The 12355-nt window shown below is 42.6% G+C and overlaps 1 protein-coding gene across 1 annotated transcript in view; it reads right to left on the reverse strand.

The window, feature by feature from the left end:
• Positions 1-450: 450 nt before the first annotated feature.
• The window catches only part of LOC146026483 (interleukin-15-like), an 85024-nt gene continuing 73119 nt past the window's right edge, over positions 451-12355 (reverse strand). Inside the window, exons 6-7 of the mRNA XM_083157194.1 lie at positions 3112-3258; positions 451-2244 (exon numbers count right to left, since the gene is read on the reverse strand). Coding sequence (XP_083013320.1) covers positions 2131-2244; positions 3112-3258 — 261 coding nt within the window. The 3' untranslated portion in view covers positions 451-2130. The remainder of the gene's footprint in view (positions 2245-3111; positions 3259-12355) is intronic.

Raw genomic sequence — 12355 nt, forward strand, 5'->3', positions numbered from 1 at the left:
TGTATCTGTTGCCGGGGACAAGTTAAATTACAACTACCCTCCACAATACGTGGTGCATTGCACTTTACAGCCGCTTCTATAAAAACTGTGACTGTGATACTTTCTCTTATCATTCAGGTTCTTTCTCTGGACACTGAACTGTGACTGTCATTATCAGTGTTGATAACAAAATATTATTATTTTATTTTTGTTTTTTTCCAAAGTGCCAGTGTAATTTACACAAAAATTACTAATTGGAGCTGGACATTATTGCACAAATCTCGAAGAGATTATACTAGGGAGAATCACATACTATTGTGTATTTTAATATTGTGTTTTTTATCTTTATTGATTGTGTGTTTTATAAAATTATTATTTATTATTTTTTATTATTAAAAAAGTGTAATTGGTAGTTCCAATGTGTGGCGCTCTCTTATTATACCTCTAAATATATTAAATTAAAGTGTATAGTTAAGTATATATTGTGTATATATCCTCTTCAGTAAGCATCCTGCTAAACAGCTCCTGTTCTACTGCATCCTGCTAAAACGCAATGTGTAGACGCAGCCATAGATATAGATGTGCGCGCTCCTTCCTTCCACCCCTTTTTCAAAGTCACAGAGGGGGAGATTCTCTGAAGCAGAAATGCGGTAAAAACCACGTTATCGGGGGTTTTACCGCATTTCTGTATGCTCTCTGGCCCCTCCGCAGTGGCAGCACTGCAGAGGGAATCGCCAGCTTTTGGGCCTATGGGCTTCTTACCACAGCGCTGTTTGAGGAAGTCATCACGGATCCCTCCCAGCATGCCCTGCGGCCGGCGCCATCACTCGGCGCATGCACAGATGGACTCCCGGGTCACAGACCCAGAAGTCCAGTCAGGGGCAAACGCAGGATTTTCAGAAGGGGGTTTCCAGAGGGTGGAGCAAAGCACGGAGATGGACACTTAGGTGACCCAGTATATGCCGGGTCAGTTAAAGTATTATAGATAGACCAAATGTATATAAATAATAATAATAAAAAAAAATAATAATATATATATATATATATATATCTCACATACATACAGGGGCGTCAACAGCAGTGTAGACCCCTGGGCATAACAATGTATTGGGGCCCCTACCGATCCTCCAGCGGTAGGGGTAGGGTGTGCTATGAGCGGAAGCTTTGATGTCTCGCGGGTGGTAGGGGGTATTATATCAACCGCTCAGCATGTAGGGCCTGGATCAGTAATTTCCACTAATTACCCCTTTACTGCACAGATGGTGGGAGATAAGGTGGGAGAAGGGGACATTGGGCTGAATGAAGGGGCCCTGATACATAACTTCCAGGGTGGTAGAGGATGTTTAATATGCAGAAGAGGGGTGTATAGTGGAGTGGGCTAATTATTCATAATTTTCTGGTGGGAGGACAGCTTGCTTGACTGCAGATATCTCCAGTTCCCAGAAATAGATTTCTTAGATTTTAATGGAATTAAAAACTAGAGAATCCCACCTACCAAATGGTATTGGGGACTAGGGGATCAGATTTTAGGAGGCAGAGCAATCTGCCAACGAGGATATAAAACTACATACCAGGTGTGTGGAGCTGGAGCAGTAACCAGCTGCTGGAAGGCTGATATCTTTGGTTCTGGGAACAGTAGAGACAAGCTACTAGTGTCCATTAAAGGGGGAGAGTCCCAGCTTTTGGAAAAACTCTCAGTCAGACAGAACCTGAAATATCTGACTGGGAAGAGCAATTAACAGGCTTGGATGGGGACCACTGCTTTGAAGTCAGATATCTCCGGCTCCCAAGGGACGATTTTTAAAATTCTTGTACCAATGGAAAGAGGGGACCCTCAGCTTTCAGCTTAGGGTCATTCAACTCCTGGGGGGGTTTCTGGGTACTCGGAAACCCCCCCTGTGTGCGCTACTGAGTCCAGTGCCTGCACCGCATCGCGAGGGACATCTCTTATCGCAAGAGCTGTCCCTTGTGTTAATAACCGCATATGTTACAGCATATGCCGTTAATAAAAATGTGGTGGCCGGCGAAGAGGGGCAATAATGGGCAGCAGATGTTACAACATCCTGCCCTGAGTCTTGTAGCGAGGAGCCACTCCTGTATGGAATCCCTTTGAACTTTCTTGGTGCCTCTCATTTTACTGAGGTGTTATCATCATTTTTTGCCATCTGGATCTGATTGCATTTTCTGAGTTAGTGTCGTAAAGCTGTTCTTAAACTCATCAATAGGTTTTTCTTCATATTGTTCACACTTATTACAGCTGCCAGTCTAGGAGAGGACAGTAAAACACATGTGGAATTAGAAGTTGTAGTTGTTGAAGACAATATTGAAGAATGACATACTGTAGAAATTGAAGTTGATCTGGTACAAATGAGTACAAAATAGCATTGATTATTATGGAAATGCATAATTACATAGCCTATTCTCCTATATGGTTTAACTCTCTGTATATTGGGAACTTTAACACCAAAAATGGGTGTGAATCAGTTGGTCACCAGCAAGTTGTTAGACAGTCATTAGGTCGACACCATTAGGTCAACATGCATTTGGGTCGACATGTGTCTAGGTCGACATGCAGGAAGGTCGACATGAGTCTAGGTCAACGTGGGTTTGGTCGACAGGGTCATTAGGTCGACATGGGGTTTTCCGCTGTTTGTTGACCCGGAAGTCGACATGGGAGCAGGTAAAAGTGCACAGCTGTGGTTGCCATGCTTTGGGCACGGTGTCTCACTATGCTCGGCACACTATTTTATTCTCCCAACATGCCCTAGTGGATAGCAGGGCCTGAAATACCACCTGTCGGCACGTCGACTCAAAAACAGTGAATTACCCATATCGACCTTTTGACAGTGGACCTAACTCATGTCCATTTAATGACCCTGTTGACCGAATGACCCTGTGGACCTAACATATGTCGACCTAGACTCATGTCGCCCTTCCTGCATGTCGACCTGGGCAACAAATGGTGTCGACCTAATGACTGTCTAACAACTTGCTGGTGACCCAATGACCATATCCCCCCAAAATATATGCTTCAATGGACCTATAACCATTAAGCATTTCTATTGAATAGTACAGTATATCATATATTGTAAACCATTTGAAAATGTACACAAGAAGACACAAACCACTCACCAGATAAGCGTTCATCTCTATATCATGCATTTTTTGCATTATATTTTCTATAATATTTTCTTTGTCATCTTTAAACATTTTCATCTCCTCCACGACCACTTTAAGTTCCTTTACATAGCAATCAAGGAATGTTTCCTCACATTCATCCTGAAAAAAGAAATAGAACTTTAATATTTATTCAGTTATCTTTCCTATATTGACAGTAGCAACGCTGGTCTGACATTTTCATTTTGATCTTCCTAAGTCATGTTCTTATTACAGATAAATCATTAGCAATGAACCTGCTCAAAACAGGTGATGGTAATCATACATTGGGAAAGTCCAGGAGCAGAGAATTGTGTCCCTCCTGGAGAGGTTCATGTTGGGAGGTATGTTTTTACCATTTGCATGCTGTTTTGCTCTGCCAACAAAGCTGAATCAGGTCATATATAATGCTGTGGAGAGATGTAGGCAATGCTAAAGAAAATTTAAGCCTGTACCGCATCATACTGTGTACTAACAGCCGCCGGATGACGGACATTTGTACATAACATACCTGTAATACACACACCGTGACTGTACAAACCCGGCGTTATTGCAGGCATGTCCAACATTGGTCCTCCAGATGAACTGAAACTACACATCCCAGCATTCTTTGCCACAGTTTTGCTATTAGAGAATGCTAAAACTATTGCAAAGCATGCTGGGATGTGTAGTTTCACAACATCTAGAGGGCCAATGTTGGACATACCTGGTCTAATGTCTCGACATGCTTTGAGACACTATTTATATGTCCACTAATCTGTTGCTTAATTTTAATTCCGACTGGGGGGTGCAGTCTATGCCGATACTATTGATTACCAGCAGAATCAATAATAAATCCATTATTATGTAGGATAATAACAATGCTCTGCTAGGAGCTCCATATAAGCTGTGCAATTGATATGGTTACATTGTCATCAACATCAGAGACTGCATATCGTTTCTATATCGTTTCTGCTGATACAGAATCCCACAGGGGATTAATGACATATACTAATTAAAATTCCTGAACTGAGAAACGATATTGTTATGGAATGAAGCAATTTCTATAAAAAGAAAAACACATTAACTCAACCTGTTACGCGATAACATATATTTCCTTAACAGGCTTTGGGCACACTTGCAGCTATTGAAAGCAACATTTTTGCAAAAATCTGTGACAAATAACTGCAACTTTATAACTCATTTACAAGATCCTGAGATTCCTCCTAGACAGCCAGTGCCATATTATATGAGTGTGGTGTCCTTGAGTCAATAGGACATATATCAACAAACCTTTTGCAAATTTCCACTGCAAACATCATTACACAGATGTATGATAGTCATTGAACTATAATAATACACACATACACAACGGTCAGCTCTATTTTAATTCATTGTCACTTTATTTGCACTTTTCACAATCATTTTAACATATTTCGCAGCTTTTTAAACTGATAATTAATAAAAGTTACATTTTAATATTTTGTCTTGCGACACTAAACAATTAAAGAGTGCTGAATAAGCCAATTAGTCAGCTAGGAGTGCCCCTTGTAGGAATTCTTTCCTCTTCTTCTTGCCATATGACTATATAAATTCCTAAGTAGCACCCCCCTATATATACTGAACCTAAATTGATGGCAACATACTTTTTATAGGGAATATCTGACTATCACAATATAACATTGGACCATGTGCGGATTTCTCTTTTTGCTCAACTGTTTCTGGTTTAAGGTAAAATCGCGGCTGTCTTCTCTTTTGTTTCAAATTCCGTATTCAGGATCTGCAGTAATTCCACTTTATCCCCTTCTTGCTCGAAACATACTAGAAGATTGTCCACATAGATTAACAGGTATATCCACCTGTCAGCTATTTTCTTGACATATACTGTAGGCAGGGATCTGCTTTGCTTCTCACAAAGTCTTTCTGTATGAGGATTTCATATAATTTTGTGTTCCAGGCTCTTGATGCCTGCTTCAGAGCATATATACTTTTCTGGAGCTTGCACACTAGGTCTGGTCTTTCAGGGTCTTTGAAACCTGGTGGCTGTTCCATGTAAATATCCTCTTTTAGCTCGCCATGTAAGAACGCTGTCTTTACATCGAAGTGTCTTACTTGCATATCCTTTGCGGCTGCTACTGTAAGCAATGTCCTGAAGATTGTGTGCTTTACTACTGGAGAAAATGTTGCATCATAGTCCTCTCCATATTTTTGTGAGTATCCTTTGGCTACTAGTCTGGCCTTGTATTGCTCCACTTTTCCATCTGTGTTGTATTTGACTTTGAATGTCCATTTGCTGCCTATGCTTTTTCTTCCTGCTGGCAGTTCTGTTAGTGTCCATGTCTGATTGTCGTGCATGGATTTCATTCCTTCTTTTGCTGCTTCTATCCATTTTTCAGCTTCCCTTTCTGGTAAGTTAGATACTTCTTCCCAGGATGTGGGTTCACTTATACTAATGGTGCTAGCTTTATATGAGAGACGCACTGGTTCTTTGCCTTTGTTCTCTCTGCTCAAGCACCTTACTTCACCTGTTGCGCACTCTTCCATATCTGCTGGAATCATTACTTCATTTCTTAGTTCCCCCACAAAGGTTACGCTATTGCTTATGATTATCTTATCTGTCTTTGGGTTCAGAATTCTGTATCCTTTGGAATATTCACTGTATCCAATGAGGATTCCTTCTACTGCGTTTTTCTGCTGGAATGTAGATAAATGCTTTACATCCAAAGACACTTATGTGTTTCATATTCGGTTTCTTGCCATGCCACAACTCATATCGTGTTTTCTCCATTGTTCTTGAGAATAATCTGTTTTGTAAGTAAGTGGCTGTCATTACAGCTGCACCCCAGTATTTGTCAGGTAGTCCAGTCTGTTAACATGCATCTGATCATTTCTGTCAGAGTCCTATTCTTTCTTTTAGCTACCCCATTGTGTTCCGGTGAATAGGGTATGGTCTTGTGGTGCTATATACCGAGCCGTCTTAGGAAGTGTTCTATTCTGTGACTTGTGAATTCACCTCCATTGTCGCTACGAAACACTAGTGGATTTCTTTGGAATTTATTTGTAGCCATTGTTATGTAATCATTTAACTTGTCCAGTACTTCATCTTTGCTTTTGATCAGATAAGTAACTGTGTATCTGGAGTAGTCATCAGTGAAAGTCCCTATATATCTGTTACCACTTGGTGTATGTACTTGCATTGGGCCACACACGTCACTGTGTATGAGATCTAGAGGTCTCTGGGCTCTGTTCTCACTTTGCTTTGGAACTGTCATTCTTGTGGCTTTGGCTTTTATACAGCATTCACACCTCATGGTTGTTGAACAGTATGATACTGTGAGATCCTTTGTTAGGCCTCTCTTTTGTAGTTCCTTAATGCTGTTTGGATGCCTGTGTCCTAGTCATCTGTGCCACATGTGAATACAGTAAGTGTGTTCGTGTGTGCCTAATCTCACCTATTGTACTGCCGTGTCTAGGCGATACAGGTGTTTCTCTGCTTTGGCTGTGGCTACTGTTTCTGTTCCATTCTGGACAAGACACATCTTGTCTTGGAATTACCGTTAAGCACTTTACAGATATTAATCCGTCTTCCAATCTGGGAACATATAATACATATTTAATTGGTATTATTTTATCACTTCCATTAGCACTTGAGCATATGAGCATACCATGCCCTTTACCTTCTTCAGTGATATTGGTACCATCTGCAAGATAGATTGCTTCTCCATGACTTGTGTCAATCTCGGTGAAGAAATCTGTCGCTTGTCATGTGAATTGTCGCTCCTGACTCTATGTACCAACTAAAGATCGTATGTGTTACTGTCACTTTAAAAGTTCCATTCCACTTATTTGTGCATACTGTATGTCTATGAGTGCAGCTTTCACTTTCTGCTTGGACCCTTTTAGAAGTAGTGTCTGCTGTTCTCCTTTCCATGTAGAGCAGTCTCTTTTTAAATGTCCTATTTTCTTGCATCTATAACATGCTCTTGTTTCTTTGTTATGTACCTTGATGTCTGTAACTTTGAGAGGTTTTTCTGTGTCACTGTCTATACAATCCTGTGTGATTTCTTTCCTGCGCTGATATTCATCTACAGTATAAGCCTGTTTTTCACAAAGTCTAGTGTGAGTTTTGTTTCAGGTCTTGTTTCCAAGGCATTTATCAGTGCACTGTATGTGTCTGGTAGACTGCACAGGAGTATGGCTACTATGTGGCTGCATTTCAGCTCTTCTCCTATAGATCTGAGCTTTGCTACCATTTCCAGCAATTTACTTATATGCTCTTGCATAGTCTGCCCTTTGCTAAGTCTCATCTGGTACAGTTTTCTTAGCAGGAATAATTTTCTGTTTAAACTGCTTATTTCATGTAGCTTCTACAATGTATCCCACATGCCCTTTGCAGTGTTTTCTCCATTTAAATGGACTAATTGATCATCCTCAACTAATAAGCCTATAGTTGCACGTGCTTGTCTGTTCTTCTTGTCCCATCTCTGGTAATGTTCATTTGGTCTGTCTGTAGTTATAACTTCCCACAAATCGTCTTTAGTCAGCAGCATTTCAACTTTAAATTTCCACAGTTTGTAGTTATCATTAGACAGCTTGGTTACTGCAAGTCTAAGATCAGTGCTGCTTGCCATCTCTTTCTGTTTATCTGCTATTCCCCTTGAGTTATACTGTAATACTGGGTTTACTCACAGTTGCTTTGCAGATCTCTCAGAGATGTTTCTTGTGCCTTAATCCTTGTAATCTTTACTCCTGGTAACTGGGGTCCTCTTGTCTATGTCTGGGCCCATAACCTGTTGGCATTTGAGTTTTACCCACGCAGTCAGGATCACCTCTTGGATTAAGCTTCAATCAGTAGGCACACACCGGAAAGGTCTTTGTGGTATGATTTGTTTTATATAAACTGGAACTGGTCATAACATGAACTAGGAATGAAAACAGGGTAGCTGTACATGAATAACCGTCACTGCATGCTGCATCTCTCTCTCCTTTATGTCACCTCCAGACACAGGAAACAACAAACAAGTATATACATACATCACAGACTGTAAAACACAGAAACACAAATATGACAGCACAGCCTGCTGTCCCTCCAGTAGAATTGCATCTTAAGTTTCATCTCTCAACACAGGTACATTACTATGCCTAATGTGTTTTACTATTACAATGATAATATTATAGTTTACAGTAACACTAACAGTAAACTAAGAATTATTTAGGAAAATGTTATGCTAAATTAATAGTTATTAAAATTTTCTAAATATTCCATAAATTAACAAGAATATATATATACATGGATACAACTGAGCAGCCTAATTGGATGCCTAAATTGGAAAAACAAGTGGCACAATACCGCATCGAATTATTACGTTATAAACGGGAAAAGTTTCACAAAGTACAGCAAGACTATGCTACCCACCGAGTCTACAACTGGCTTAATAACACCCAGTTTAACCAAAAGAAGACTCCAGGCCCGAGATTTCGGAGACAGCAGTCTGGTTACCAGAAGTCCAGTACGTCAGCAAGTGAAGCAGAGGATCAGGCTTCTGGAACAACCATCCCAGGTTCACTCCCTTTAGGGATCGATACCCGGGTAACCACTGTCACCCGGGGCCGAGGAAGAGGCAGACCCGCAGGGGGGTCAGACAAAGCGGCAGAAAGGGCGGCAGGCCCCCGCGAGCACCCAAAGCCTGATCTTCAACCTATCTACAGTGCCATTGACAGAGGCTGAGGAGCAGGTCTTAAGCAAGGGCCTCTCCTTTATCCCCACATGCCGGGGTAACCCTTTTCAATGGAGGCTGGACACGTACAAGCTGCATCGTTCACTCAAGATTAAAGAACATTTTCACAAAAACCCAGTCCCTAGCCAAGAATCCAACCTTCCCGAACGTGTTCAAAAATTGGGACCAAGATCCAGATTCGACCCCCAGTCCCACAACCCGTCAATTAAGACGTTCTCCCGGCTTTTGGAGCAGGAGGGCCCCAGTCTGGACCACACCATTGGGAATTCCAACTTAACCCGTGATCAAATGGCCGCCCTGAAGTCACTGAGCAAGCGCCAGGACATTATCATCAGAGGGGCGGACAAGGGGGGATCAATTGTGATCCAGGGCACCCCAGAGTACTCCAGGGAATGTCTGCGGCTCCTGGGGGACTCTAGTACCTATGAGGAACTAACACATGACCCGACTATCCGTTACCAAACTGAACTGAAACAAATTCTGGATGAAGCGGTCATTGAAGGTACGATGTCCAAAGTCATACGGGACAAATTATATGTTGAATTCCCTAAAGTGCCTATCTTTTACAGCATACCAAAGATTCACAAGGACGCACGGTGCCCCCCAGGCCGTCCTATCATCTCGGCGAGGGGGTCACTGTGCGAGCCAGTGGCTATCTTTCTGGATGCATACTTACAACCATGCGTCCAGAATACCTTTACTCATCTGAGGGATTCTGGTATGCTGCTACAGAGACTCATGGACGTTACACAGATTCCTGAGGACTTAGTGTTGGCCACGTTGGATGTGACCAGTCTCTACACCTGCATCCCACATGTGGAGGGGTTGGCAGCGGTGCGGAGACTGGTCACAGGAAACGTGCATTACTGTGGTCCTGATATTGATGTCTTTATTTGTCTGTTAGAGTTTACCCTGTCCCACAATTTTTTCTTATATGATGGTCGATTTTATCGCCAAAAGACAGGCTGTGCGATGGGGTCCCCAGTGGCCCCGTCGTTTGCTAATTCATATATGTGGGAGACTGATCGGGTTATCTTTTTTGAGAAACCCGAAATCACGAATAAGGTATTCATGTACTTCCGGTACATAGACGATTTAATCGTGCTATGGACCGGAGAGGAAAAGACACTACAGGAGATTGTGGATCAACAAAATGGCTCTTCCAGTCCCATAAAACTCACGCTCACCAGCAATAAAAAAGAAATTTGCTTCTTAGACATTCTGCTGAAAATTGAGGGGGGTACTTTCAGCACCTCCCTATATTTCAAGCCAACGGACCGCAATACTTTATTGCGGTTCGACAGCCATCACCCCCGCTCAGCAGTCCGCGGACTGCCGTATTCCCAATTCATCAGGGTCTGCCGTGTCACCAGCGACCCAGATGAGTTGGAACTCCAACTATCTAAAATGTTCAATAAATTCAGAGAATGGGGGTACCCTGCTAAGGAACTGGAAGAAGCCCAACTAAAGGCCCGCAAACAAAATAGGGCAGATCTCATTGCCCATCGGGAGAAAAAAACAAAAACATCGGTATACCCATGGGTTAATCAGTTCAATACTAACAGCCCCAAGGTAGTTAAAAAGGCCAAAGAGTTGTGGCCAATTTTGACAACAGACCCTGAGTTAAAATTCCTAAAGAACACCCGGCTAATGCCTTGTCATACAAGAAGTAGGAACATTAAGGATTATGTTGTCAAAACTGATATCTCACAATTCAGTAAAACAGCCCCCAGGGCTGGCTTCCTCAGCAGACGCAACGGCTGTTTCAGATGTCTAGGCTGCCGGACGTGCAGCTACATGGCCCCAGGAGAAGATATTCTCCATCCCCATTCAGGGAAAAGATTCAAAATCAGGTGGCCCCTTACGTGCACGTCTAAATTCGTGGTATATGCGGTGATGTGTCCATGCGGACTTTATTATATTGGTAAGACTGAATGCCAATTTAAGGTCCGCATGGCGCAGCACCGCCAAGCCATTCGCATGACCCTGAACACAGGGTCCAGCGAACAACCAGTGGCCCGGCACTTTGTGGCCATGAAACACAGCATGGCCACACTCAGGTATAAAATAATTGATCAAGTGCCGGATAGCCCCCGTGGAGGTAACAGGGGTAAAGCCCTGTTACAATTGGAATCCCGCTGGATTTTTAGGTTGGAAACATTAAAACCCAAGGGACTCAACGAGTCCCTCGGGCTAATTAACTTTTTGTGAATTCTGGCTGCACTGGCTGATTCATGTATCTAATAACAGGCCAGTTGGCTAGCCAGAACTTATTGAAATGTGTTGATGTACCCACTGCATACAGAAACATTATGTGGGGATGGACAAGAGGGTTCACCCCACCCAGGTACTTATAAAGACAGTAGTGAAAGGTTTTTTAGTAGGAGTCATGTGCTCATATTGCGTGCTGATGAGAAACACCACAGCTCAGCTTTTTAATATTAGAGTTAAGTTTCCATAGGGCCATGGACACTGGGGATCCAGTGATACCATGTCCCCCTTTTTTTAACACTTAAGCACTTTAGAGATTTTTTCTCAGCACTTAGCACTTTATTATATATTTTCTTAGGTTATGATGGTACATCTGTTTGACAATGTCGCACTTATTAAGGGGAGAGCACGATACTGACCAGACCACGGGGTCTGGCCACACAAGGATGCATTAATAGAGGTGCCTCTTGTTTGTTAATAGGGCGCCATGGAGTGTGGAGAAATTGTCCAGACATTTGGACACACTGATATGTAACACTAGCATATTTCAAGGTTTGATAGGATGGTAACACCCGACATGTATTTTCACAGGTTTTTATGCATAATATTGCACATGATCATATTACTGTCTGTGTTTACATTTCAGGCAGTTCCCAGATCACCGTGACAACCATCCCTGAAATGTACGGGCAACCAGCGTATCAAATGCTGAGGGAGCGGTGACGCAGGATGGGGGCCGGGTTGATCGGCTAAGTGAGAGGTGGCCGGTTACCAGGGCAATCACCAGCGTCACGGAGAGGCGGGCGAGCGTGGAGAGCGGAAGCCGGAGACGCCAGAGGGGTGAGAGTCCTCTGGTTGCCCGGACAACGGCGATCAACAGCTGACGCACGTCCGCCCCGCAGCATGACGCTCCTGGACACCGCCGGAAGTTCGGGGCAGGACCACGGAGACGCGGGAACGCCGGGGGGCGTGGGTGAGTGGTTTGAAGTGTATTTATTGCTTGTATTTTCACTGTGTATTTGTCCTGATGAAGGGGTGATTACCCCGAAACTGTAGATCAGTAAAAGTTTTCACGTTGTTTGCATCGTTTCAAGACTCTGAGTGCCGCTGTTTTCATCTATCTGCTATATATATATATATATATAGTACAATTGTAAGTTGGAGCCCCTTGTGTCGATCTTTACAATTAGATCGATCAAACCTTAAGTTAATTCACTCTAGCAAATAGAAGAAAGTCCATATAATTTTAAATATTTATATAAGAGTCTCTTATTCCACACAGTGGTACCAGT

The sequence above is a fragment of the Crinia signifera genome, chromosome 1 (assembly GCF_055691185.1).
Source record: "Crinia signifera chromosome 1, ASM5569118v1, whole genome shotgun sequence".
NCBI classification, from domain to species: Eukaryota; Metazoa; Chordata; class Amphibia; order Anura; family Myobatrachidae; genus Crinia; species Crinia signifera.